The 27978-nt window shown below is 43.0% G+C and overlaps 1 protein-coding gene across 1 annotated transcript in view; it reads right to left on the bottom strand.

Moving 5' to 3' along the window:
* SV2A (synaptic vesicle glycoprotein 2A) overlaps positions 1–27978 on the bottom strand; it is a 219740-nt gene that overhangs the window by 51264 nt on the left and 140498 nt on the right. Inside the window, exons 3-7 of the mRNA XM_073610037.1 lie at positions 19979–20159; positions 11501–11652; positions 8341–8474; positions 3280–3369; positions 1935–2045 (exon numbers count right to left, since the gene is read on the bottom strand). Of these exons, the coding sequence (XP_073466138.1) occupies positions 1935–2045; positions 3280–3369; positions 8341–8474; positions 11501–11652; positions 19979–20159 (668 nt within the window). The remainder of the gene's footprint in view (positions 1–1934; positions 2046–3279; positions 3370–8340; positions 8475–11500; positions 11653–19978; positions 20160–27978) is intronic.

Genomic DNA, 27978 nt, shown 5'->3' with positions numbered 1-27978 from the left:
AAATTGCCTTTGTGTGAACTGGAGCAGGATAGAAGGATGTACAAACAATTTTTTCGTTTTTGAGTTGAAAGGCAGAAGCTATCTCAGGCAAGAATAAAGTCCTGGACCACAACACCATCTTGTATCTATGCAAATTCAGAAAGGATTCCTTGCAGGAGAAATGTCTCTAATGGGTTCTCAAATAATTTTCTGAAGCATAGAGAGAACCAGAATCAGATTGCACAGGGAAAAGGAAGTGGAAGCTACATGGGTGACCACCTATACAAAGGTGCTAATCAAAAAGTGAGAGGTCAGTGGTCTATGACACAGAATAAAAAGGGCAGAAACCTGACTCGTGATAGTGCTGAAAGCCAGACCAAGTTGCATGGAGGAGAGGATTCACCCCAGAAAGAAATTTCTTGTGTGGAAGCCCGACTGACTCACTCACTAGGTGAGTCTTTGGAGACAGGGTAAGCACTGTGGCAATGCCAGGGGTTCTGGACCTGAAAAGTGCTCCACAGCTAACATTTACCAGAATTTATTTTGAAAGAAGAAGTGCCCCCCCCCCCCAGCATCTGAAGCTTACTTTCAAGCTATCCCCATGGGTCCATACATGGTACTCCAGAAGCCAGACTGAGGATGACTGTGCTGGATAGCAGCAATCATAGAGACAAGGTTTAAGCAGCGTTGTAAAGAAATGTCTTCACTGATGATAAAAAAAAAACAAGTAGAAAAAAGTGCCAGCAATAGAATATGTTAGTCTTTAACATAGCCAAGCTGAAAAATAGTCCATCTCCTTAGGAAAGTAGCAAAAAAATGAGGCATTCTGGAATTAGGAGGCGTTATTCTGGGCTTGCCTACAGTTTCTTATTTACCAATGTTCAGTCCTCTAGTATGTGGTAGTATAACCATAACTACTGTATATGGTTAAAGACTTCCTGTGTCCCTCAATGGATGAAAAGAAAGGGAAGAAGGGAACATCCTATATCCTAGCAACATGCAACTCCAACTTGGATAAACGTGAATAGAATGTAATTACAACCCATTCTTTCTGTTATACAAAAAAACTTTCAATATTAATCAGAAGCTATCCTCCATATTTTATCATTCCCAAATTCAAAATTCTCTTTCCTCCAACATGTAGTCAGGATTTCCTAAAATTCCCTTCCCCTACGCTACTAATAACTAGAGTTATATACAGAGACAAAAGCCAAAAGCAATGTTCCCAAAAGCACACATCCTTGGGAATGGCTGGAGAATGAGTGGGTGCTGTAGTGACCAGCGGCTGGAGACTGGAATGACTCAAAGCAAGAGATATGTCACCAGCATACCAGGGAACTCCATAAAAGGGATTGCTATCTTCTGCTGTGATGTGATTGTTCAATAAAGCATTGGACCCTTTTATGGAGCTCCCTGGTGTGCTGGTGACATACAATATTTTTTTGCCTATATACGGAGAAAACACACAGCAGGGTAAATAAAATATCACATACTTGGTACAACCTTAGTTGAGAATATAAGAGCTGAAAGCCCCATTTTTTATTGAATTACAATGATGGGCATATGGGATACAGACAACAAAGAGTGAAAAATGGAAAGACATTAAACTTGGAAGCTGGCAGTAAACCAGACCCTATGATTCTAAGGACCAATGTCGACGGACTTGTTGTCTCTTTCCTACTAAAAACATTGGCCACAAATGCCATCTCTGACAGCCATGGCAGTAACATTCCATCCAGTGGCAGCCTTACCTGTCAATGAACTCTCATTGATCTCAGAAGCATCTCAAACTGATCTCCAATGCAAGTGCAACGTACCCAAAAGCAAGTTGTAGGTGCCCATCAAGACAAACCCAAAGCCATAGTGTACAGCTCCAGAAAACAAAATGGCAGCCCAGATGACCTCTAAACCTTCAAACTAACTCACTATTGGTTTCCAATAGAACATGGCTCTACCTGCTGTGACAAATTGAGGATTCGAATCAACCACCGTTTGTACCACGTTCCTGAATCTGACTGGATCTCGATCAGCTCGTCCGCAGATTTCATGGTCTTGATTTGTGTAACCTGGAAATAAAAGTTAACAGTTTTAAAAGATCCCTGATAGGACACATTTGCATATAAAATATTACAACTCCTTCTGAGCAAACTGGGTTTACTATGCTTCAGTATGTGAATGAAAAGGAAGCCTGTGAACTCTTTCTAATCATTCATCTGTGCAGCTGACACTGCAGAGAAAGGGACTGATATATCTATGTCCTCAGTCCCTTTCTCTGTCTTAAATATGAGACAACGGGGTCTGTTGACCCCTGATATTTCACAACTCCCCCCCCCCCCCCAACAGAGCAGTTAAAAAAATGTAATAAATAAATACATTCTGAAAAAAAATGCTAAAATAAAATGTATTTAAAAAAATTATTAATTAAATTCTAAAACGTCATTTAAAAAAATTAAGGACTTGTAACTTGTTCACATGCGCTTTGCTCTCTTTAATATCTGCCATGGCTGCAAAGCATAGCATTGCGCCCGTGGCATGTATAAACTCCTAGCCCCTGCCTCTGTAGCTCTGTGTTTGAGTTTTGGGGTAATGAAATAGGCTGCACACACCTACGTGCATATGAAAGCCACACTGAAAACAAATTTTACCCAATCTTTACAATATTAATTGGTAAATACTGACTGTCTTGCATTGCATTCTCCTTTTAAAGGTCTGTTCATCCAAACAGTGATATTTTCCAAATCTATGGAGCTTGATGGGCTGGGTCGGCCCCTGGCTACTTGTATATGTCTTGGATACCCCAAGAGTGAATTCTCCCTGCCATAATTCCTGTTTCTATTCCTGGCCATCTGGGGTGTTGCGGGACACTCTCCGACTTTGTTTGTTCCATCATCTATCAAAAACTGGACTATCACTTTTAGGTGGGATGACCCTTTAAATAATCTGCTTAACTCAATTTTGTGTCGACAGCTAAAGGGTTAGCCGAGAATGACTCTGCATTTACATGAGCTATGAAAATGCTTAATTCAAATGAAATCAGCCTTGGGACTTTGTTCTCCTATCAGCCAGACCGTCTCTATATTTAACATAATCCATCTGTAATCTCTTTCACTACCCCGAAGACCAGGAGAAACTTAGCACTTCCACCTTGTTTCCACGTCGTTTGAGCAGCTGCCGGAATGCTAATTACTGTGCTCACAAGCCATGTGAACGTCTGACAAGTACGATTACCCGTCCATGATATGCTAACATGTTGTGCCAGTGAATTGTGATTGGTGAGTGGTGAACAATACAAATACTTACAGAGAAGACCCTTTCTGGGTGACCTTTGGCCCTCATGTTGGTGTCGTGGACTTGTTTAAGAACCATCCAGGCCTCGTCATGCTTCCCATTCTGGAAGAAGATAGGGTGGATTTTTGAGCTAGTGCGGTATGGGTAAGCAGATGAAAGCCAGTTCAAAGTGAATGAAGGAACCCATGCCAACAACATTCCTAAATATGTCCTCCAAAAAAAAAACGTTACAATGCCATCCTAACAAATGAAAAGGAATTTTGATGGCCATTTATGCCCCATACACAGGATCGGACTTTCCAACAACAAAACCGTGGAATTTTGTTTGAAGTTTGTTGGCTCCAACTTGTCTTGCATACACACAGTCACACAAATGTTGGCCAACAATTACGAACGTAGTGACGTACAAGACCTACCTGTTATCTCCATTACAAAAGCTAGTTTTACAAGACCGAGCGCTTCCGGCTCGTACTTGATTCCGAGCATGCATGGACTTTTGTGCGACGGACTTGTGCACACACGATCGGAAAGTCCGATGACAAAACATTGTTAGCGAAAAATTTGAGAACCTGCTAGCCAACATTTGTTGGTGGAAAGTCCGCCAAAAAATGTTCCATGGAGCATACACACGGTCAGACTTTCCGCCAACAAGCTCACATCCAACATTTGTTGTCGGAAAATCCGATCGGGTGTACGGGGTATTAGTATGAGCGAAAGTGAGTTTTCATTTTCCCAAAGGTCTGTGGAAATTGTTTGATTTAGGAGAAATGTCACCATTTCAGCGAAGTTCATTGGAGTCTTTGTGGAGGGAAAAATTAAAGCAGACCTCCTCTCTCTCCAATAATAAACTGCCAACCTAAATTGAAAATTATTCAATAAAACCCATAAATATTGTTATTGTTACTTTAGTATCTTTTTTCGGTAATCCTATTGCTCCGTCCACCCCACAGTTGAAACCCATTTTAAAAATAAATGTCATTGGTTGCCAGCTTCAAATTTATTGTGCCCGGGGCCAGCCCACCAATGACATCAGATCCGGATCTCAAAAATGGGCTTCATGAGATCTGGTGCCATTTTTTTTATGTTTAATTATTGTCATGGATTTAGCATCATCATGCCACACAAGGTTCTCGTTGTTGTTGTCATGATCTTGCAGTTTATACTCAAGAGCCCCCTCAAAGGCACTGGGGACATAGCCCTGGCAAGGGTAAGCTGGGAGACAATGGCTTTGTCACCGATGCATATGACTATAAAGTGCTTACTGTTCAGCGTGCAGAGCTGCATGCTGGTTTTTTTTTGGTTGGGGGGGGGGGGGAGGTCTGCTTTAAGTTTGTTTTTGGAGCTTTTTAAAGAGCAATGGCTCCTGAAGATTACAGAAGTTACCTAACTGATATTTAATGACATTCTAATCTGAAAGTGGATTATCCAATATGCTCTTTGCTCGTCCCTAAATTTAGCATATACAAACAATAAAAGTAGTAGCCAAGGGCTTTTTGAGGAACATATAGATACAGGGAAAACACTTTGTATATAAAAACCATGAATTTTATTATAACATTCGATAAAAACCAAACCACAAAACAAACAATAAAAATACAGAATTTAGTGTTAAAGTAATTAGGTCCAATACAATCCACATGTAGACTTGACGCGTTTCAATAGATCTTCAGGAGTACATGTGAATGATCAGCATGACGAAACCCATAAATACAGTCAGGTCCATAAATATTGGGACATCTACACAATTCTAATCTTTTTGGCTCTATACACCACCACAATGGATTTGAAATGAAACGAAAAACTGCAGATTTTCAGCTTTAATTTGAGGGTATTTACATCCAAATCAGGTGAACGGTGTAGGAATTACAACAGTTTGTATATGTGCCTCCCACTTTTTAAGGGACCAAAAGTAATGGGACAATTGGCTGCTCAGCTGTTTCATGGCCAGGTGTGTGTTATTCCCTCATTATGCCATTTACAAGAAGCAGACAAAAGGTCCAGAGTTCATTTCAAGTGTGCTATATGCATTTGGAATCTGTTGCTGTCAACTCTCAAAATGAGATCCAAAGAGCTGTCACTATCAGTGAAGCAAGCCACCATTAGGCTGAATAAACAAAACAAACCCATCAGAGAGATAGCAAAAACATTAGGTGTGGCCAAATCAACTGTTTGGAACATCCTTAAAAAGAAAGAACGCACCTGTGAGCTCAGCAACACCAAAAGACCCGGAAAACCATGGAAAACAACTGTGGTGGATGACTGAAGAATTTTTTCCCTGGTGAAGAAAACATCCTTCACAACAGTTGGCCAGATCAAGAACACTCTCCAGGAGGTAGGTGTATGTGTGTCAAAGTCAACAATCAAGAGAAGGCTTCGCCAGAGTGAATACAGAGGGTTCACCACAAGATGTAAACCATTGATGAGCCTCAAAAACAGGAAGGCCAGATTAGAGTTTGCCAAACAACATCTAAAAAAGCCTTCACAGTTCTGGAACAACATCCTATGGACAGATGAGACCAAGATCAACTTGTACCAGAATGATGGGAAGAGAAGAGTATGGAGAAGGAAAGGAACTGCTCATGATCCAAAGCATACCACCTAATCAGTGAAGCATGGTGGTGGTAGTGTCATGGCGTGGGCATATGGCTGCCAATGGAACTGGTTCTCTTGTATTTATTGATGATGTGACTGCTGACAAAAGCAGCAGGATGAATTCTGAAGTGTTTCGGGTAATATTATCTGCTCATATTCAGCAAAATGCTTCAGAACTCATTGGACGGCGCTTCACAGTGCAGATGGACAATGACCCGAAGCATACTGCGAAAGCAACCATAGAGTTTTTTAAGGGAAAGAGGTGGAATGTTATGCAATGGCCAAGTCAATCACCTGACCTGAATCCGATTGAGCATACATTTCACTTGCTGAAGACAAAACTGAAGGGAAAATGCCCCAAGAACAAGCAGGAACTGAAGACAGTTGGAGTAGAGGCCTGGCAGAGCATCACCAGGGATGAAACCCAGCGTCTGGTGATGTCTATGCGTTCCAGACTGCAGGCTGTAATTGACTGCAAAGGATTTGCAACCAAGTATTAAAAAGTGAAAGTTTGATGGATGATTGTTAATCTGTCCCATTACTTTTGGTCCCTTAAAAAGTGTGAGGCACATATGCAAACTTTTGTAATTCCTACACAGTTCACCTGATTTGGATGTAAATACCCTCAAATTAAAGCTGAAAGTCTGCAGTTAAAGCACATCTTGTTCGTTTCTTTTTAAATCCATTGTGGTGGTGTATAGAGCCAAAAAGATTAGAATTGTGTCGATGTCCCAATATTTATGGACCTGACTGTAAGTCCTCAAAAAGTCTTTGGCTACTACTAATGTTGTTTGTACATTCTAATCGAAGTCACAAGTGGGGTTATAGTTAACATATTGAACGCATTCACCAATTAAGGAAGCTTAACCACTTGCCGACCAGCCGCCACAGTTTTACTGTGGCAGAATGGCACGGCTGGGCGAAATGACGTTACCTTACGTCGCTGACATTGCGAGAACTGGGATCTGTGTGTGTAAACAAACAGATCCTGGTTCTTTGAGGGGAGAAGAGACAGATCGTGTGTTCATACAAGGTATGAACAATGATCTGTCATCTCCCCTAGACAGTCCCATCCCCACCTTCAGTTGGAACACATAGAGGGAACACAGTTAATCCCTTGATCGTCCCCTAATGTTAACCCCTTCCCTGCCAGTGACATTTTTACAGTAATCAGTGCATTTTTATAGCACTGATCGCTGTATAAATGCCAATGGTCCCAAAAATGTGTCAAAAGTGTCCGGTGTGTCCGCCATAATGTCACAGTCCCGATAAAAATCGCAGATCGCCACCATTACTAGTAAAAAAAATAAATAAATAATAAAAATGCCATAAAACTATCCCCTATTTTGTAGACGCTTTTGCGCAAACCAATCAATATACGCTTATTGAGATTTTTTTTACCAAAAATATGTAGAAGAATACATATCGGCCTAAACTGAGAAAAAAATTAGCTTTTTTTTTAAAAAAATGGGGATATTTATTATAGCAAAAGGAACAAAATATTGTTTTTTTTTTTTTAAATTGTCACTCTTTTTTTGTTTATAGCGCAAAAAATAAAAACCGCAGAGATGATCAAATACCACCAAAAGAAAGCTCTATTTGTGGGGAAAAAAGGAGGTCAATTTTGTTTGGGTGCAGCGTTGCATGACCGCGCAATTCTCGGTTAAAGCGACGCTGTGTCGAATCGCAAAAAATGGCCTGGTCATTGAGCAGCCAAATCTTCCAGGGCTGAAGTGGTTAACAAGCACAAATCATTTGACATCTTAAGGAAGTTTTAATTTGGCCCAGTTCCTCAAGGACTAAGAACCTACTAAAGCTGAAAGTAAATTGCAGAGCTCTGTGTGAGTTTACGCATCTCAACCTATTTTTGGGCTACAAAATCACTAAAACCTCTTTATTTCAAAGAGGATGATGTCTTCTACTCTGATATTACTAAGTTCATAAACTTCTTTGGTCAAAATGGAAGAAAACCATATATAGAATAAAATGTTGGGCTGTAAATGGTCAGTTCTACTCATGCACCTAAATCACCACCATACAAAAATGTCAGACCTTTGAAAAGTTCGACATGTAATCTTGCTCCGCAAAGGCTGGCTGAATCTCAGTAGAGTTATCTTTTCTCCACTAGAGTTTTTTGTACATACTGCCATTTGTCTCCCTGCCGAGCCATTCAGCAAACAAAGCCAAGAAGAAAAACCCTGTGTAAGCTCCACCCTTATGTGAGCGTAGTGGGCAGGCCTGGGAACCGACTGCTCAGGAACCCAACACTGCATTATGGGAGGGAGTGGGTCCTATGTTCCTTCATACTAAGTACTTGGAAATTCACATGGTTCTAGTAGTGAATGCCCCTGCAGGGAGCAGGGGGAAGGTTAGTATCAGCAGTGGGGGGGTTAGCTTGTCACATGAACCTGTAAACTTACCCTGGGCAAAACTTACCCTAACGGGCAAAATACAAGTTCACTTTAAGGTTGACCTCCTTACCTCTAAGTAGAAGCGTGGACTTTCTGGCATAGTGGTTAACGCTCCGATGGCGAAAACAGAGGGAAAAGCACAGACCAGCACAAACACTCTCCAACTATGGAACTGATAGGCTGATCCCATCTGGAAGCTCCACCCTTGAAGAAGAAAAAACAAAAATGTACCTGTTATGCTCATCAACCATAGCTTAGCTTAAAAAACATCCTTCAATAAACCTATCACTGGGTACATTTTCTGGTTTGAGATGTAGATGAAGGCTTTCTATAGTCCTTTGTTGCATTTATGACCAAGCTCAATCACAATTCAGAATGAACATATCTCTGGCACTCCAGACAAATGTAAAACACCCTTTGGGCTACTTAAATCTACCTTCAAAACTGATTAATCCTTTTTTTTAAATTTCAATGCTATTACTTGATATCTGTCTTCCTACTGAGTTGTCACACCATCTGAAAGTAGAAATCACATTAGCAGTAGAAATGTCTACTCTTTAAGCTGCCAGATGGGTAGGGGAAGTTCTTAGGTATTCTTACAGGAGGTAAATAGCTCACAGTGGGTATAACCATTGTGGTGACATTCATGAGTAGCTCAAAGAACTGGCACAAGGCGGCATAGAGGGGCACAAATGCTCTGCAGTCTCTGCCCCTCATGTGGCATCAAATCTACTAGTTCTACTGTGAATGGAACTTGGCAATTAAAAAACAGGTGGCAGGTATGTGTGCTTGTAAAGGGAATGCGCCCTGTTTTGAACATATTTTTCTTTATTTGCTATGTTCATGATGAAAAAAATAGAATTTTTCTGTTAAAGTCAGTTGTAAAATATCACATATACAGTGCCTTGAAAAAGTATTCATACCCCTTGAAATTTCCGACATTTTTTCATGTTACAGCCAAAAATGTACAGTAAATGTATTTTATTGTGATAGACCAGTGATGGCGAACCTTGGCACCCCAGATGTTTTGGAACTACATTTCCCATGATGCTCATGCACTTTGCAGTGTAGATGAGCATCATGTAGTTCCAAAACATCTGGGGTGCCAAGGTTCGCCATCACTATGATAGACCAACACAAAGTGGCACATAATTGTCAAGTGGAAGGAAAATAATAAATGGTTTTCAAAATTTTTTACAAATAAATATTTGAAAAGTGTGGCATGCATTTGTATTCAGCCCCCTTTACTTGGATACCCCCACCTAAAATCTAGTGGAATCAATTGCCTTTAGAAGTCACCTAATTAGTAAATAGAGTCCACCTGTGTGTAATTTAATCTCAGTATAAATACAGCTGTTCTGTGAAGCCCTCAGAGGTTTGTTAGAGAACCTTAATGAACAAACAGCACGATGAAGGCCAAGGAACACACCAGACAGGTCAGGGATAAAGTTTGGGAGAAGTTTAAAGGGTTAGATTAAAAAAAAAAAATCTCAAGCTTTGAACATCTCACAGAGTCCTGTTCAATCCATCATCCGAAAATGGAAAGAGTATGGCACAACTGCAAACCTACCAAGACATGGCCTTCCACCTAAACTGATAGGCTGGGCAAGGAGAGCATTAATCAGAGAAGCAGCCAAGAGGTCCATGGTAACTCTGGAGGAGCTGCAGAGATCCACAGCTCAGGTGGAGGAATCTGTCCACAGGACAACTATTAGTCGTGTACTCCACAAATCTGACCTTTATGGAAGAGTGGCAAGAAGAAAGCCATTGTTGAAAGAAAGCCATAAGAAGTCCAATTTGCAGTCTGCAAGAAGCCATGTGGTGGACACAGCAAACATGTGGAAGAAGGTGCTCTGATCAGATGAGACCAAAATTGAACCTTTTTGGCCTAAAATCAAAACGCTATGTGTGGTGGAAAATTAACACTGCACATCACCCTGAACACACCATCCCCACTATGAAACATGGTGATGGCAGCATCATGTTGTGGGGATGCTTTTCTTCAGCGGGAACAGATAAGCTGGTCAGAGTTGATGATGGAAGATGGATGGAGCCATGGATGGAGCCAAATACAGGGCAATCTTAGAAGAAAACCGGTTAGAGTCTGCAAAAGACTTGAAACTGGGGCGGAGGTTCACCTTCCAGCAGGACATGACCCTAAACATACAGCTAGAGCTACAATGGAATGGTTTAGATCAAAGCATATTTGTGTGTTGGAATGACCCAGTCAAAGTCCAGACCTAAATCCAATTGAGAATTTGTGGCAAGACTTGAAAATTGCTGTTCACAGATGTTCTACATCCAATCTGACAGAGCTTGAGCTATTTTGCAAAGAATGGGCAAAAATGTCACTAGATGTGCAAAGCTGGTAGAGACATCCCCAAAAAGACTTGCACCTGTTATGGCAGTGAAAGGAGGTTCTACAAAGTATTGACTCTTGGGGGGGCTGAATACAAATGCACGTCACATATTTTTCACATATTTATGAAAAATTTGGAAAACCATTTATCATTTTCCTTCCAATTCACAATTATGTGCCACTTTGTGTTGGTCTATCTCATAAAACCCCAATAAAATACATTTACGTTTTTGGTTGTAACATGAAAAAATTTGGAAAATTTCAAGGGGTATGAATACTTTTTCAAGGCACTGTAAATATTTTGTATTTACAATTTTCAGCCACTGGTTGGGGTCCTAGATGCTTCCTAATATGTATATTAGGCTACTCTTAAAGTGTTACTAAACCAGTAAAATCAGTGTGTATATGCAGTAAAGCATGCTTGTTATCCTCACTGTGGAACCTAAGGGGTTAATCCTCTGCATTGTGTAAAAAGGCTGTTTGATCCTGTCTCCTCTGATCACCTCCTTCTTCCACTGACTCCAATATATTTCCTGATATTTACAGAGCCAGGAGACAGGCTGCACATGCTCAATTATGTGTGTATTGCTAGAGAGTTATTTTTTTTTCTTGGGAGGGTGCATGTGAGCAGCACAGGACCAATTAGCACTGTCCACCACACAACAGACCTCAACACTAAGACATTTTTTTTGCATAATGAACATGGTCAGTTTTTTGAAGCTTGTGTATGTAAAAAAAAAAAAAAAAAAAGATGATGAGAGCACTACAACTCCACAAAGTAGCAGTTCAAAATGAACTTGCTGTGAATTGACCATATTGTCTGGTTCACAGAACAAGGATCTCACAGTAGACACCACCAATATTTGCTTACCATAGTGAGGGATGATGGCCCAAGCCATGGCTGAGGCATATATACCACCGATCATCCAAAACATACATAGCCAGCTCAGGTGCTCGCCTCTCTTCTCCTGGGCCAGGAACTCAGAGAAGTAAGAGAAGACAATGGGAATGGACCCTCCAATGCTAGGAGAAACAATTTTCAACATTATCAGAAATATTAAATTTGAGAAAAAAGTTACAAGTGTCTGCAAAGGTTCTTATTCATCCAGGTCATGGTATATCTTGTAGTTGTTGGTACATTCAACCAGACATGTTCTGTAATGTTGGAGACGTTCCATAGCTTCTCCAAGATGCTTCTTTGAGAAGATGTTTCGTAGCTTATCCAAGTCACTTCTTCAATTCCAGTGAGTTTCAGGAAAACATCCCAGTATCTTCAAGACACTCATTAAAACTAAAAGATGCTTCTTCGGTTCTAATTAATGTTGGGGAGATACTAGGATGTTTTTCTGTAACTCTTTGATATTGAAGAAGTGACTTGGATAAGCTACAAAACATCTTCCACATTATAAAACATGCTTAGTTGAATGTGTTTTGGTGTTTTTAGCCATTTGCCTGGAATTCAGCTTTACTTTGATGTTTAGAGTTAGGTTAAGTTACTTAGTGTTAGGTTTTTTAGTTATGAACTCCAGAGTCATGAAATCTTGGATACTTTTTGTGGAGCACAGCCCGTGTATCCTCCTTTCTTGCCCAGGCAAGAATGTAGGGTTGCCACCTCATCCCTTTAAACCCGAACACATATTGATTACACAGGTTCTGAGGCTAACTGAATGCAGATAAGGCACCAAGTGAGTTTAATTACCACCTTAATCAGCCACAGAACCTGTGTAATTAATATGTGTTCAGTTTAAAGGGATGAGGTGGCAACCCTACAAAAATGATGTTCCTGATTGCCCAAAGTCACCTGAGATACTAAAGCCATGCATCCCAGAAAGCTTCAGGGCGATCCAAAAAAATGCTGCGTATTCACTGCTGTGGTCATCAGGGGTCTAAACAACTTTCATAACTCATAGGTAAATTTACTAAAATTTTATTCAATATATCTTTTGCTTACAAAGACACTAAAAACATTGGTACGCATTTTTGCTAATATACTTAGTAGCTGATTTAAATGAACCAGAGTGTACTACGCTAGCTTGTCACCACTATTGTTCCTGAATTAAGACAAGTAGGATGCATTAATTGTAAGCGGCAGTGCACATATCGGCCATTACAGCAGCAGTATATTGAATTACACAACTCATTACACATCTACAGCCCATGATATAACTGCATGGCTGCTTTTCAATACAAGGATCAGGAAACATAGCTGTACAGGGATCTTGGTCAGAGGCATAAAGAGAACCTGTCACAGCCCTGGGCTTTCACAAATTCATGCTAAGAATATGGTAAAAAAAATATATAAATATATATATCTATCTATATATATAGATAGATATATATCTATATATATATAGATATATATCTATCTATATATATAGATAGATATATATCTATCTATATATATAGATATAGATATATATCTATATATATAGATATATATCTATATCTATATATATAGATATATATATATCTATATATATAGATATATATATACAAGCCTCCATGTTAAAATGAGCAGTTGATGCAGATTTGAAGTATAGGCACCATAAAGTGGACCTTCACTCCCTTTTTTTCTTCTTTGAAAAATATTGATCCTTCCCTCTTCCTTTCATTAAATTTTGGATACTTTTTTAAAAATACTTTTTTTGTGGAGAGCGGCCTGCAATTCCTCCTTCCTTTCTCGCTCAGGCAGCAATGATGTCTCTGATTGCCTGAAGCCTCCTGAGATACTGAAGCCACAGATTCCAGGAGGCTTTGGGGCTGCTGTGGTCATAAGGGGCAATGATGTCTCTGATTGCCTGAAGCCTCCTGAGATACTGAAGCCACAGATTCCAGGAGGCTTTGGGGCAATCTAGAATACATGGCGCATGCACTGCTGTGGTCATAAGGGGCAATGATGTCTCTGATTGCCTGAAGCCTCCTGAGATACTGAAGCCACAGATTCCAGGAGGCTTTGGGGCAATCTAGAATACATGGCGCATGCACTGCTGTGGTCATAAGGGGCAATGATGTCTCTGATTGCCTGAAGCCTCCTGAGAGACTGAAGCCACAGATTCCAGGAGGCTTTGGGGCAATCTAGAATACATGGCGCATGCACTGCTGTGGTCATAAGGGGGGTTAGAATAACCCAGAATAGACACCTGCCTTCCAATGGCGTAAGCAAAGAGGATGGAGGTGTGGGACCCGGCATGTGGCTGTTTACAGCACACTGGACTTTGCTGGACGTGTGAGTATGTGTATTAGAGAGGACCCAAAATATGTAGAAAACTGTTGGGGCTCTGCAATATATCCCCACAAGCGACATACATTTATTATTAGTACTAAATAGAACATTTGGATACAACCAAATCTCCGAATAACAAAAATTCAGTCCAAATTTTGATTCCTAACTAAACAAATCACACATGTCTACTCAAAATACTCAGGACCTCCAGGTAGGATAGGACGGGAGGGAAAGCCAAGTGACCTTCTCCTATGATGCAAAGTTTAGACCTAATGGCGCTAGACAGGAGCACTGGAGGGGGTGACCTCATTGGCCTTCTAGGATCAGACAACAACCTTGGTGGCCACTACAATGGAGGAAGGGGCAGGAGATGGTTAGAGGGGTGATTATAAGTGGGTCTCTTTAAGGCAGGGGTCTCAAACTGGCGGCCCTCCAGCTGTTGCGAAACTACTACAAGTCCCATCATGCCTCTGCCTGTGGGAGTTATGCTTGTAACTGTCAGCCTTGCAATGCCTCATGTCACTTGTAGTTTCGCAACAGCTGGAGGGCCACCAGTTTGAGACCCCTGCTTTAAGGTATATACTGTACTGACACCTACATGGGATGTCTAAAATTGAAATGCTGCATATCTTCACATAACCACTCACTAGTTTAAACCCCAACTCTACCAAAAACATTTTTTTTTTAAGGTTTTGAGAAGGGATAGACCATCTGTTGGGTTTTAAATGCCTTCTACTCCTATAATGGGACTTTTCGTTCCCTTCCTGCCCAAGAGACCCTCTCTGGGAAAACAGGAAGTGATGGAAAATCTCTCTCTCTGGGATAAATCGGTTTAAATCTTTGGCACTACCCAAGGACAGCCATTGTCATATTCCACACAGCTGGGAATTCTCCAGATTTCAACTGGAAAGTCCAGATAATCAAATAGATTATTGGGTCTCCCTGGCTGCTGGATGTTTCCCTCCAGCTCGGCTGACGATTGGCTGGCAGGGACAGTAAGATCAGCGTCAGCCAGCCGCCAAGCAGCAAGCAGCCACTGGAGAAAGTTGGGAAAGTTTCAGGCTATACTCTCTTTTCCTCCAGCTCCTCCATCTTGCTACTTAAGAGTTGTGTGGCCAGTGGGAGGAAACAATTAAACCTTCTGTCAGAGGTCAAGGATAAATATGGTAAAGCAAAAGAGTTAGAATCGGAACCCCCGTCAGGTTTTTATTACTCCACCTTAGGGAGACTCGCCCTCTCTTTTTGTCCTGTTTACTGTTATCCCCAAGAGTGAAAGTTAAAGAAAAATCACAAATGTTGTCATCAGAACAGCAATAGAGGGGAAATCTTCCACTAATTCTGGTGGAAACCAGGGATTCTTATGCTGGAGACATTTCCTCTCACTTCCTGTTTTGGCTATGGGACAGCACGTAAAGGGAAATCTCCCCAATGGGGCACATATGGCAAAAATAAACCTTCCCTTAGACCCCTTTCACACTGGGGCCGTGGCTGCGTTAGCGCTAAAGCGCCGCTCTTTTTAGCCATGCCTTAGGGCTGTTTAAGCGGAGCTTTTTGGGCGCTTTTAACCCCAAAGAAGGGGTTAAATGCTCCCGTGTTGCAGCGCTTCTGAAGCGCATTTCAGGCGATTTGGAAGCGCTGCCCATTCATTTCAATGGGCAGAGCGTTTTGGGTGCATCCAAACCACCCCAAAAATGCTGCTTGCAATACTTTTCCTAACATCCCGCAAGCGCACTGCCCCAGTGTGAAAAGTCACACTGAAATGAATTGGAGGCGGTTTTCAGGCGCTATTTCTAACGCTAAAACGCCTGAAAACCGCCTCAGTGTGAAAGGGGTCTTAGTCTATCCAGAATGTTTTGCTATATTCCTTATGTTAGAGTGATTCGTTTTCGGAATTCATTTCGTATATTCAGTATTTTCAAATTCGAATTTTGGAAGACAGCTATTCTTTACTATTTATTCTATTCTTTCATACTCGATTGAATTCTTTTTTTTTTCTATTCTATTATTTTCTATTCTATTCCTTTATTTTCTATTCTATTATGTTTTATTCTATTATTTTCTATAACGCAGCCTAATGCTGCGTACACACGAGCGGACTTTCTATCCTACTTGGTCCGGCACACTTTCCGACGGACTTTGTCCGCCAGGTGCGCCGGACTTTAAAACGGACGGACTTGCCCACACACGCCGGGACTTTCCGGCGGGCTAAGTCCGCCCGTCTTTCCGACGGACTTTCGCCGGAGTTCCGGCGGACTTTCAGAATGAACGGACTTGCCCACACACGGACAAGTCCGTTCATTTTGAACGTGACTCAGGTGCGACGGGACTAGAGAAGGATGTCAATCTTGCCGCTTTTATCGGCGAGATTGACACCTTGCTAGCCCCGTCGCGGGGCATACCAGGCCCTTAGGTCTGGTATGGATTATAAAGGGGAACCCCGCTACGCCGAAAAAACGGCGTGGGGTCCCCCTAAAATCCATACCAGACCCCGATCCGAGCACGCAGCCTGGCCGGTCAGGAAAGGGGGTGGGGACGAGCGAGCGCCCCCCCCCTCCTGAACCGTACCAGGCCGCATGCCCTCAACATGGGGGGTGGGTACTTTGGGGGAGGGGGGCGCCCTGCGCCCCCCCCCCCCAAAGCACCTTGTCCCCATGTTGATGAGGACAAGGGCCTCTTCCCGACAACCCTGGCCGTTGGTTGTCGGGGTCTGCGGGCGGGGGCTTATCGGAATCTGGGAGCCCCCTTTAATAAGGGGGCCCCCAGATCCCGGCCCCCCACCCTATGTAAATGAGTATGGGGTACATGGTACCCCTACCCATTTACCTAGGAAAAAAGTGTAAGTAATAAAACACACTACACAGGTTTTTAAAATATTTTATTAAACAGCTCCGGGGGGGGGGGGATCTTCCTCCGGCTTCGGGGGTCTTCTTCCGGCTTCGGGGGTCCCTCCGCTTCATCTTCTCCTGGCGTCCGGTTGGTTCTTCTCCGCTCTCCGGCCTCTTCTCCCGGTGTCGCAGGTCTTCGGCCGGCCCCTCCGCTCTCTTCATGTAGCTCTATTGCGAGCGGAGGTCCGGACTTCTGGGCTTCTTGGCTTCTTGGCTTCTTGGCTTCTCTTCTCTTCTCTTCCCCCAGATGTTGACACGACGCTCTCTCCGGCTGGACTGGTCTCTGAGGGCTGCGTTGTGACTTATATAGGCGGAGACCCCGCCCCCATATGATGTCACAGTCCTTGGGCATGCTGGGACTGTGACGTTTTAGGGGGCGTGGTCGACCACGCCCCCTAAAACGTCACAGTCCCAGCATGCCCAAGGACTGTGACATCATATGGGGGCGGGGTCTCCGCCTATATAAGTCACAACGCAGCCCTCAGAGACCAGTCCAGCCGGAGAGAGCGTCGTGTCAACATCTGGGGGAAGAGAAGAGAAGAGAAGCCAAGAAGCCAAGAAGCCAAGAAGCCCAGAAGTCCGGACCTCCGCTCGCAATAGAGCTACATGAAGAGAGCGGAGGGGCCGGCCGAAGACCTGCGACACCGGGAGAAGAGGCCGGAGAGCGGAGAAGAACCAACCGGACGCCGGGAGAAGATGAAGCGGAGGGACCCCCGAAGCCGGAAGAAGACCCCCGAAGCCGGAGGAAGATCCCCCCCCCCCGGAGCTGTTTAATAAAATATTTTAAAAACCTGTGTAGTGTGTTTTATTACTTACACTTTTTTCCTAGGTAAATGGGTAGGGGTACCATGTACCCCATACTCATTTACATAGGGTGGGGGGCCGGGATCTGGGGGCCCCCTTATTAAAGGGGGCTCCCAGATTCCGATAAGCCCCCGCCCGCAGACCCCGACAACCAACGGCCAGGGTTGTCGGGAAGAGGCCCTTGTCCTCATCAACATGGGGACAAGGTGCTTTGGGGGGGGGGGGGCGCAGGGCGCCCCCCTCCCCCAAAGTACCCACCCCCCATGTTGAGGGCATGCGGCCTGGTACGGTTCAGGAGGGGGGGGGGGCGCTCGCTCGTCCCCACCCCCTTTCCTGACCGGCCAGGCTGCGTGCTCGGATCGGGGTCTGGTATGGATTTTAGGGGGACCCCACGCCGTTTTTTCGGCGTAGCGGGGTTCCCCTTTATAATCCATACCAGACCTAAGGGCCTGGTATGCCCCGCGCTCGCCGCAATAGGAAGATTTGTTTTTCCTATTGCAGCGAGCGCGAGATGCAATACCATCCCCTCGTGTCGCATTTGGTCTGTCGGACCAGCCTACACACGAGCGGGCTTTCCGTCGGACCAGCACACACACGAGCGGACTTTCCGCCCGAAACTGAGTCCGACGGAAAGATTTCAAACATGTTTAAAATCTAGGTCCGGCGGGCTTTTGGGAAGAAGTCCGCCGGAAAAGTCCGCCGCCGCCCACACACGGGCGGATTGTCCGGCACACTCTGGTCCGCCGGACCAAGTATGCCGGAAAGTCCGACCGTGTGTACGCGGCATAAGTAGTAATCAGAATCTTATTTCACTTTTATACCGTATTTATAGCAATATGTTTCAATTTCAAATTCATTTTCAAATTCTAATTTGGATAATTCATTTCCATATCGTTTATTTTGGATTCGTTGAAATTTGTTCCTATTGTCATTTGGAATATTTGATACAACCGAATCTCCTAATCTCTGTGTTTTTTTATTCCAAAACACCGCTACTCCTGGACATGGCTCGCAGTGGGTTGTTTTTCTGCCTCTAAACGCCTGTGTGCATAGACACATTGGCTAACATGCACGGATGTTAAGAGGCAGAAAAAAAAAGAGCAGCATTAAAAACGTTCAGTGTGCATGTGGCCTAAAGGTGAAGTTTGGGATTCCTAAAAAAAAAAAAAAAACAAAAAAAAAACATACAGTACATATCTCCATGCTGCAGCATTGGTTTGATGCTGCAGCTGCTCTCTAGCTTTAATCCCAAGAATAAGCAATCAGCAATCTCATGACCATTGATTGCTCAGTTCTCGATCAGCTCTAAGCAGAGAGCAGTGACTGTCAGTCATCGCTCTCCACTCTGCCCTTCCAGCGCTCACATGATCACTGGGCTGGAGAGGGGGCAAGTGCAGCTGGCTTTGGCCCTCAGTCGAGCGCTGTGAGCTGGAGCCAGCTGAGTGGATCCCAACAATATGGTCGGGATCCTTCCAGAGCCTGGATCGACTCTGTGACATCATCTGACAGTGGGCTGTCGGTCAATGATGTCGCAAGGGGACGGTGGCACCTGGTGATGTCACTGGGTGGCCCCGCCCCTTGGTTATCTAAAAGCTGTCAGACGGCGGGAGCCTTCGTCGGGACCGGAAGTTTTTTCTTTTGTTGGGTCGGCAGTGGCGGCCGGCATCATGATTGACCATGGATCTACAGTGGGGGCCATTTTTGTATTTTTAATAAAGTACTTGTCAAAAATTTGTGTTGTGTTTTTATTTACTTTTTAAACTTTTTTGGTGAAAGGGCAGGGGTACTATGTATCCCTTACTCATTCACATGGGGGGGGGCAGAATCTGGGGACCCCAGTGTTAAAGGGGGCTTCCAGATTCCGATAAACTACCCCCCCACCCGCAGACAACCACAACCACCAGCCAAGGTTGCGGGGAAGAGGCCCTTGTCCCATCAACATGGGGGCAAGGTGCTTGGCAGTGGGGGGGGCAGAGCCCCCCATGTTCAGGGAATGTGGCCTGGTATGGTTCAGGAGGGGGAAGTTGCTCATTTGTCCCCCCCCGTGCTGCATGGTCGGATAAGGGTCTGGTATGGATCTTGGGAGGAACTCCACACCATTGTTTTTAAATTTTAGGAGTGGGAGTTCCCCTCATAATCCACACCAGACCTAAGGGCCTGGTATGGATTTGGGGGGGGCATGCTGTTTTTTTTTTAAATTTTGGCGTTAAAATTCATACTAGACCCAAGGGGCCTGGTATGGATTTGGGGTGACCCCCACGCCATTTTGTTCACAGTTTTGTATTGCCAGCAATGTTTTTTTTTTACATTCAGCTGTCAGAACCCCACTATTATTTTATAATAATTCACTGCCCCCCACATCCTCCTCAATCTCCGGCTTGTGGAGTTTTCAAAGTTCCCAGCTATACACATATTGTATTCCCAAATGATTACTTACCCCACTCCGGACAGAAGCCGACAGAATAGGAAGGTCCCGTAGCCTTGAACGAAGGAGGAGAAGAAGGCGAATACACTGTTGACGGAGAGGGAGATAAGGAGACACTGTCTTCTACCCATACGGTCCGCCAGTCCTCCCCACAAGAAGGCGCCCACCATCATACCAAGGTACACAATGAGACCTGCAGGAAAACAACAGTCAGGACTTAGAGGACTATTCCATACGGCAGATTACAATTTTTAGGTAACATTTGGCCATGGGATCAATTTTCATCTTTTTTTTCTTTTTTTATATAAAAATTATTTATATCGCCCAACACTGAGATTGGTATAGTGGCCACACACTCTTCCATTTTATTCCATATATGATCGGTGTGCAATTCAATTGAACCCTTTTGCTGCCAGAGCTGTTATTGCATTAAAAACACCCTCTATACATACATTTAGGTTTTCACATTATAGGTAGAGGTAGTCTAGAAGTGTGCACGATTTTTACAATGATTAAAAAAAAACATTTTAGGCCTGAAGATTACATAAAACCCCCCAAAACATTATATATTTTCTGAAAACAGACACTCTAGAAAATAAAATACTGTAGTGGTAGTAAAAAGTAAAAAATACATTAAAGTTAATTTTAGGGAACACCAAAGCAGTACATTGCTCCATTTTTTTGGTAAAATATAAAAGGATGCACCGAGTAAACAGATACCCAACACGTCAAACCTTAACCACTTAACCGCATCATCCCAGGAAGATTTGGCTGCCTAATGACCAGGCCATTTTTTGCGATTCGGCACTGCATCGCTTTAACTGACAATTGCGCGGTCATGTGACACTGTACCCAAACAAAATTGATGTCCTTTTTTTCCCACAAATAGAGCTTTCTTTTGGTGGTATTTGATCGCCTCTGAGGTTTTTATTTTTTGCGCTATAAACAAAAGAGCGACAATTTTGAAAAAAAAACATATTTTTTTGGTAAAAAAAATCGCAATATATATAATGTTATCATATCTAAATGTGCCTATGCATCGCTTGTAAAGTTTAAATCTTGAATAAAAAATTTTTTCTTGTAAAAAAAAAAAAAAAATCGCAATAAGCGTATATTGATTGGTTTGCGCAAAAGTTATAGCGTCTACAAAATAGGGGATAGATTATGGCATTTTTATTATTTTTTTTTTTTTACTAGTAATGGCAGCGATCTGCGATTTTTATCGGGACTGCGACATTATGGCGGACATATCGGACACTTGACACATTTTTTAAACCATTGACAATTATACAGCGATCAGTGCTATAAAATACACTGATTACTGTGTAAATGTCACTGGCAGGGAAGGGGTTAACACTAGAGGGAGATCAATGGGTTAATTGTTTTCCCTAGTGGGTGTTCTAACTGTGGGGGGGGGGGGGGGGGCGACGACTGACTAGGAGGAGACAGAAATCGGTGTTCATACACAGTATGAACAAACGATCTGTCTCCTCTCCCCTGAAAGAACCGGGATCTGTCACGAGCGATCGCGGGGGCCCGGCGGTCATTGTGCCCGCCTGGCACTCGCATCGGGGTCGGGCACATGCTGTGGGCGCACGCGCGCCCCTAGTGGCCAAGAGGCGAAGCGACTTAACATAACGTCGCTTTGCCCAGCCGTGCAATTCTGCCGCAGTAAAACTGCAGCGGCTGGTCGGCAATCGGCAATATATATATATTTTTTTTTCAGACACCCTAGAGAATAAAATGGCGGTCATTGCAATACTTTACGTGACACCGTATTTGCGCAGCGGTCTTACAAACGCAATTTTTTTGGAAAAAATACACATTATTTTATTAAAAAAATAAGAAAACAGTAAAGTCAGCCAATATTTTTTTTTATATTGTGAAAGATAAATGTTACGCCGAGTAAACTGATACCCAACATGTCACGCTTTAAAATTGCGCCCGCTCGTGGAATGGTGACAAACTTTGACCCTTAAAAATCTCCATAGGTGACGTCTAAAAATTTCTACAGGTTACCAGTTTTGAGTTACAGAGGAAATCTAGGGCTAGAATTATTGCTCTCACTCTAACAATCGCGGCCATATCTCATGTGTGGTTTGAACACCGTTTACATATGCGGGCGCGACTTACGTGTGCGCTCGCTTCTGCGCGCAAACACGGCGGGACGTGGCGCTTTAAAGATTTTTTTTTTCTTATTTATTTGACTTTTTTTTTTTTACACTGCCTCTTTAAAAAAAATGTTTTAGATCACTTTTATTCCTATTACGAGGAATGTAAACATAAAAAAAAACATGACAGGACCTCTTTGATGTGAGATCTGGGGTCAAAAAGACTTTCAGATCTCACATTACACTTAAATGGAATAAAAAATAAATAAACAATGTGAGATCTGAAAGTCTTTTTGACCCCAGATCTCACATTAAAGAGACCCTGTCATGCTTTTTTTGATGTTTACATTCCTCGTAATAGGAATAAAAGTGATCCAAAACATTTTTTTAAAGGGGCAATGTAAAAACAAAAAATAAAAAGTCAAATAAAAAAAAATGTCTTCTCTTTTTAAATAAAAAAAAAATTTCCCCTTTAAGACTATTGGGCGGAAGTGACATTTGACGTCGCTTCCGTCATCCAATGGTATGGAGTCGAGTGGGGACCATCATTCCCTCACTCGACTTCATGCCTCTTAGGGAATAAGGACTGGATCGTCTCCACTGCTCCGGTAAGCACCTCTCCCCCCACCGATAAAAGTGATCTTGCCGCTAAGACCACTTTTATCCGAAAGTGAACCGCCCGCCGTTTTTTAAAAATACCAGGGTTATGGAAGCTATCTGCTGCCACAACAACGGTATTCAATGTCAAATTACCGATGTATAGCCACGGTGGGTGGTCCGGAAGTGGTTAATTTTGCGTGCGCCCGTGAAATGGCGACAAACTTCAGTACCTTTTTTTTGTTTTTCATAGGCGACACTTTAAAAGCCCCCTATAGGTCATCAGTTTAGTGTTACAGAGGAGGTATGGTGCTATAAATATTGCTCTCACTGCGGTGTGCGAGGCGATATGTAACACATGTATCGCAATTGACATTTTCATGCGTACGTTAGTATGTGCGTATATGTGGGGGTCAAAAAAAATTTTTTGGGGGGATGGGATTTTATGTGCTTGGGTGTAACATTCATTTTTTACAATTTCATTTTTTTTTAACTTTACTTTTTTTCACCACATAGGGGGTAAAATCAGTGCACATCAGTGCTGCCTCATCAGTGCACATCAGTGCTGCCTATCAATCCTCCTGGTCGCCCCATAGTATCAGGGAATGGCTGTTTAACCGAAAAGGCGAGCCAAATGGTTGATGACTTTCTTAGACCTTATGTTGAGAACCTAGCCTCTTATTTACAAGACACCAGTGACCTTCTTAGAGCCCTTGATGGCCTAGCACTACCTATGGGGGCATGGCTGGTAGCTTTGGACGTGGAGGCCCTCTACAACTTCATTCCCCACGACTTGGGTGTTGGAGTTGTGGAGGGCTTTATTTCCCACAACAATGAGGGATCCTCTACCTATAATCAATTTATCTCAGACCTTCTACGGTTTAATCTGAACAGCAATGTTTTATGTTTGGACGCTCCCACTACCTCCAGCTACAGGGTGTAGCTATGGGAACCAAGTGTGCTCCCTCCTATGCGAACCTGTATCTGGGGGGGGGTGGGAGCGTGACTTGTCCTTTAGAGAGGACATGCAGGTCTTTTTTGAGCAGATTCCAATCTGGAGACGATATATTGACGATATATTCTTTGTGTGGACAGGGACCTGCAAGGATCTGTCTCCTTTTTTGAGAGTCTTAGACCCAATCAATACAATCTCACTTTTACCATGGAAGCCAGCCAAGAAAGGCTGACCTTCCTGGATATTCAAATTTTCATTAATTCAGACAGAACAGTTGGGACTACCCTATATCGCAAACCCTCAGCGGGAAATTCCCTTCTTCACGCCAACAGTTCTCATCCTGCATCCCTGATAGCGAATATACCTTAAGGGCAATATCTCCGTCTCAGAAGAAACTGTAGTGAGAATATCCACTTTGAACAGGAAGCCAGGGCCCTACAAAACCGTTTGAAATCACGCGGATATAGCAACAAGTGCCTCAAGAAGGCCTACGCCAAGGCCAAAAAACAGGCTAGATCTGACTTAATCCATGGTCCCTTTATTTCTAGACCTGACCCTGTATTAAGAATGATCACCAAATATACAGGACAGCACAAACAGATACGCGACCTAATGCAGAGACACTGGTACCTCCTCATGGGGGATCCCAAGGTCTCTAAGCATTTGAAAAGTTACCCAGAGATAACCTCTACAACTACTATCGTCAATAAAGGAACTAGGCCTTGTCACAAATGCAACTATTGCAGATACATCCATGCATCACGTAGTGTTGCTCTCCCCAATGGCCGCATCTATTTCCCCAAATTTTCTGTCACTTGTCAATCCATTGGAGTCGTATATTTGATGACCTGTGGGTGTAATGCCTTCTACGTGGGGAAAACCCCTTATTTCACCGTATAAGGGATCATGTCTCCCTAGTAATAAAAAAGAAAATGGAGATGCCCATAAGCCGGCATATGGGCCTTTTCCATCAGTTTAATGATACAATGATGCACTTTGTTGCTCTTGAGCATGTCCCTCTAATGAAAGAGGGCGAAATTATGATAAAATCTTATAATAACATGAGGCCACATGGATCTCTGATCTATGTGCTCTCAAATACCCTGGCCTCAATGATACTCTTAGTTACAAGCCCTTTCTTTAAGCACACTGTTAGGGGTTATCTGGCCTCTTTTGTTTTTTTTTTGTGTTTTTTTTTTAGTACTTATATTTGTAGAGTGGTGAGCTACTTCAATGAGCCTTTTCTAATTTACTGTCTCTTATGTATAATTACATTATTTGATTTATATACATATTTTTATTCTTCTGCATTGTTTCAATGTGGAAAAAAAAAGGCATGCTACTCATGCCATTTTTTTGATATAGATATATACTTAGTATATTTATCATTTGCATATTCTCATTTTTTGCACTCTTCCACCCTGGGTCCTCTCTTTTTTAAGTTTGCACGGACACCCAGGGCACTTTTGGTATTGGCTCTTAATCAATGTTTCAAACCGCTTGTGCCCTTCTTGTGCCAGTTTGCTGCTCTTGCCCCTCAGCCTTTTTCCAGCCTTTATTTCCCCGAGGTTCCGATTCTGGGCTTCGGTTTATCCGATCCAGCCTCGTTGCTTCTTTGGTGGCTTCCGCCCTTCATTACCTTCCTATATGGGCATAGGATTTTCAAAAATGGCCGCCATCGAATGTACGCTATCAGCGTCACTGTTGATGTCGACCGTTCTAACTGCGGGTGCATGCGCAATGGCACTTCCCTTACGTCCGCGGCAATGACGTCACATGCCGCCGCGCCGGAGCACTGTGCAAATATGGGGAACTGTTTGCTCTTCCCGGTCACTCTCTGTCGGCAACACGGAGGGCAGCATAGGAGTTATTATCCCCTTCCGTTGGCCCGCTAATCCTGTGTCTCAATCCTCTTCAGGTATGTTTCATTACACCCTTGGTAACTATTGAACCCCTTGCTTTTCTATTGTCCTGGCATTTCTATATTAGAAATCTTCATCTAGCAGTCTATTGTCTATTACCTTTTCAGGTCCTCTCACCTGACACATACCCCAGCATCTTTCTCGTTTTAAGCCTCCCACTTGCTTGGTGTTATCTACCTGTTGTACCCTTTACATCCCTTTCATCAAAGTGAATTACTCCAGTTATCACTGAGGATGTGATTGCAGGATATTATAGATTCTACTGTATCAATGTCTTAAAGGTAATCTACCTCAACCTTTTTACATTGTTTTCTATTTCATTTATTCTTTATTTTCTATCATTCATTTTTCCATCATCAATTTTTATTCATATATTCCCTTTTTTTGGTCTTTTCCTTACCAGAAAATACTCTTTGATCGATAACCTTTGTCTGTCTCTGCAAACGTTTTTTGAGGCCTTTTTATGGAGGGAGGCAACCCATGGGATATATATCCAATATACTGTGACTTTTAATTCTGAGTCATATTTATTGAGACGGTTTGTTGGGTAAGGTTCATTTTCTTTATTCTGTAGTCTTACGGTCGTTATGCCCTATTGTGATAATAATTTGTAATTCTCTTTATTTTGTTATTTTTCTTTCATTTTGCTCAAAATAATTGATGTATGTCCGATTCATGATTTATTTATATCTAAACTTGAGTATTTTTCTTGTGATTTTTAGTATAATATGATGCCACACCTAAAGTCTATTGAGGAAGCTCCACAGAGCGAAACATGTTGAGAAAAGTGGTATTCTTTTTATGATGTCTCATTGAATTTTATGAATTTATGAATTTTATGAATTTTTGTACTTAGTCTTGTCTCATGTTTTTTAAACATTGTTAAAATAAAATTCTTTTTTATACCATTGATGAATTATTATTTCCTTATCATTTACACAGCACCATTAAAGTCCCGAGGTTTGTTACCTAAAAGCCCCTCGTTATCTCTTCCATGCTGCCTATCAATGCCCATCAGTGCAGCCTCATCAGTGCAGCCTCATCAGTGCCCATCAGTGCTGCCTATCAATGCCCATCAGTGCAGCCTCATCGGTGCATATCAGTGCAGCCTCATCAGTGCCCTTTAGTACTGCCTATCAATGCCCATCAGTGCAGCCTCATCAGTGAACATCAGTACAGCCTCATCAGTGCCCATCAGTGCTGCCTATCAATGCCCATCAGTGCAGCCTCATCAGTGCCCATCAGTGCAGCCTCATCAGTGCCCATCAGTGCTGCCTATCAATGCCCATCAGTGCAGCCTCATCAGTGCACATCAGTGCAGCCTCATCAGTGCCCATCAGTGCTGCCTATCAATGCCCATCAGTGCAGCCTCATCAGTGCCAATCTGTGCTGCCTATCAATGCCCATTAGTGCTGCCTATCAATGCCCATTAGTGCTGCCTATCAATGCCCATTAGTGCTGCCTATCAATGCACCTTCAGTGCACATCAGTGCAGCCCCATCAGTGCCCAGCAGTGCTGGACACTGCTGGGCACTGATGATGAGACATTACCAAATCAAGTGAATAAGACTACGCTGCAACTGCACGCAATGCCTATGAAAAGTGATCCACCAGGGATCACTTTTCAGAGGGTCAGCAAACGATGGCGCACATATGAACAAGCCCTTAGAAGTGATTTCCCTCACTCTGGAAAGGTTTCCTCTTGTTTTCTGTTCTCTGCAATGGTAAGTGAACCCAGTAAGTGAACAAGGCGGGGCTCTATCTGACTTGCTGCAGCTTCTAATGCACATTGTGAAAAGCTCACAGTATGCGGTGAAATCAGAGTAAGCCATTTCAGTAGAGGAGAGGAGGCGGTACAACTGTGCAAGACTGAAGGGAAGGCCGGAGTTCACCTTTAAGTCTGTCTATGATTTCTCTTATTTAGCTACAAATGTTACCAGAGATCTGCAAATCCCATAGCAGTAAGACGCGGTGAAGAACCCGTAGGTGTGACGCCTGTGAGCGTGGCAGCTCTGGAAGCTGTAAATGAAGATGTTATCAAGTTGTTCTCTCACCTCCACGCCACAGGAGACCAGAAAGGTTTGTAGATGGCAAACGACATCTTCATTCTCCACACACAGAGCTTTCTCCTCCCGCAAGATCCGGCCTTTGTATGTCACGATGGGAACTACATTATTGTCGGCTATTGATCCTGACTCCGCTACTGTTACAGATACTCCACCCCGCTGGGTCAGTATGCTAGGATGGGAATCCCTCTCCAGTAATATCTACTCCTCAGAACCTGACCTGTCATGGATCTTCCTCTTAGTTTACTTTAACCGCTTCAATACCAAGCACTTTTACCCCCTTTCTGCCCAGGCCAACTTTCAGCTTTCAGCTCTGTCAAACTTTGAATAATAATTGCGCAGTCATACAACACTGTACACA

Source organism: Aquarana catesbeiana, linkage group LG13 (genome assembly GCF_042186555.1).
Source record: "Aquarana catesbeiana isolate 2022-GZ linkage group LG13, ASM4218655v1, whole genome shotgun sequence".
NCBI lineage: Eukaryota > Metazoa > Chordata > Amphibia > Anura > Ranidae > Aquarana > Aquarana catesbeiana.
This window is presented reverse-complemented; position numbering and strand designations above follow the sequence as displayed.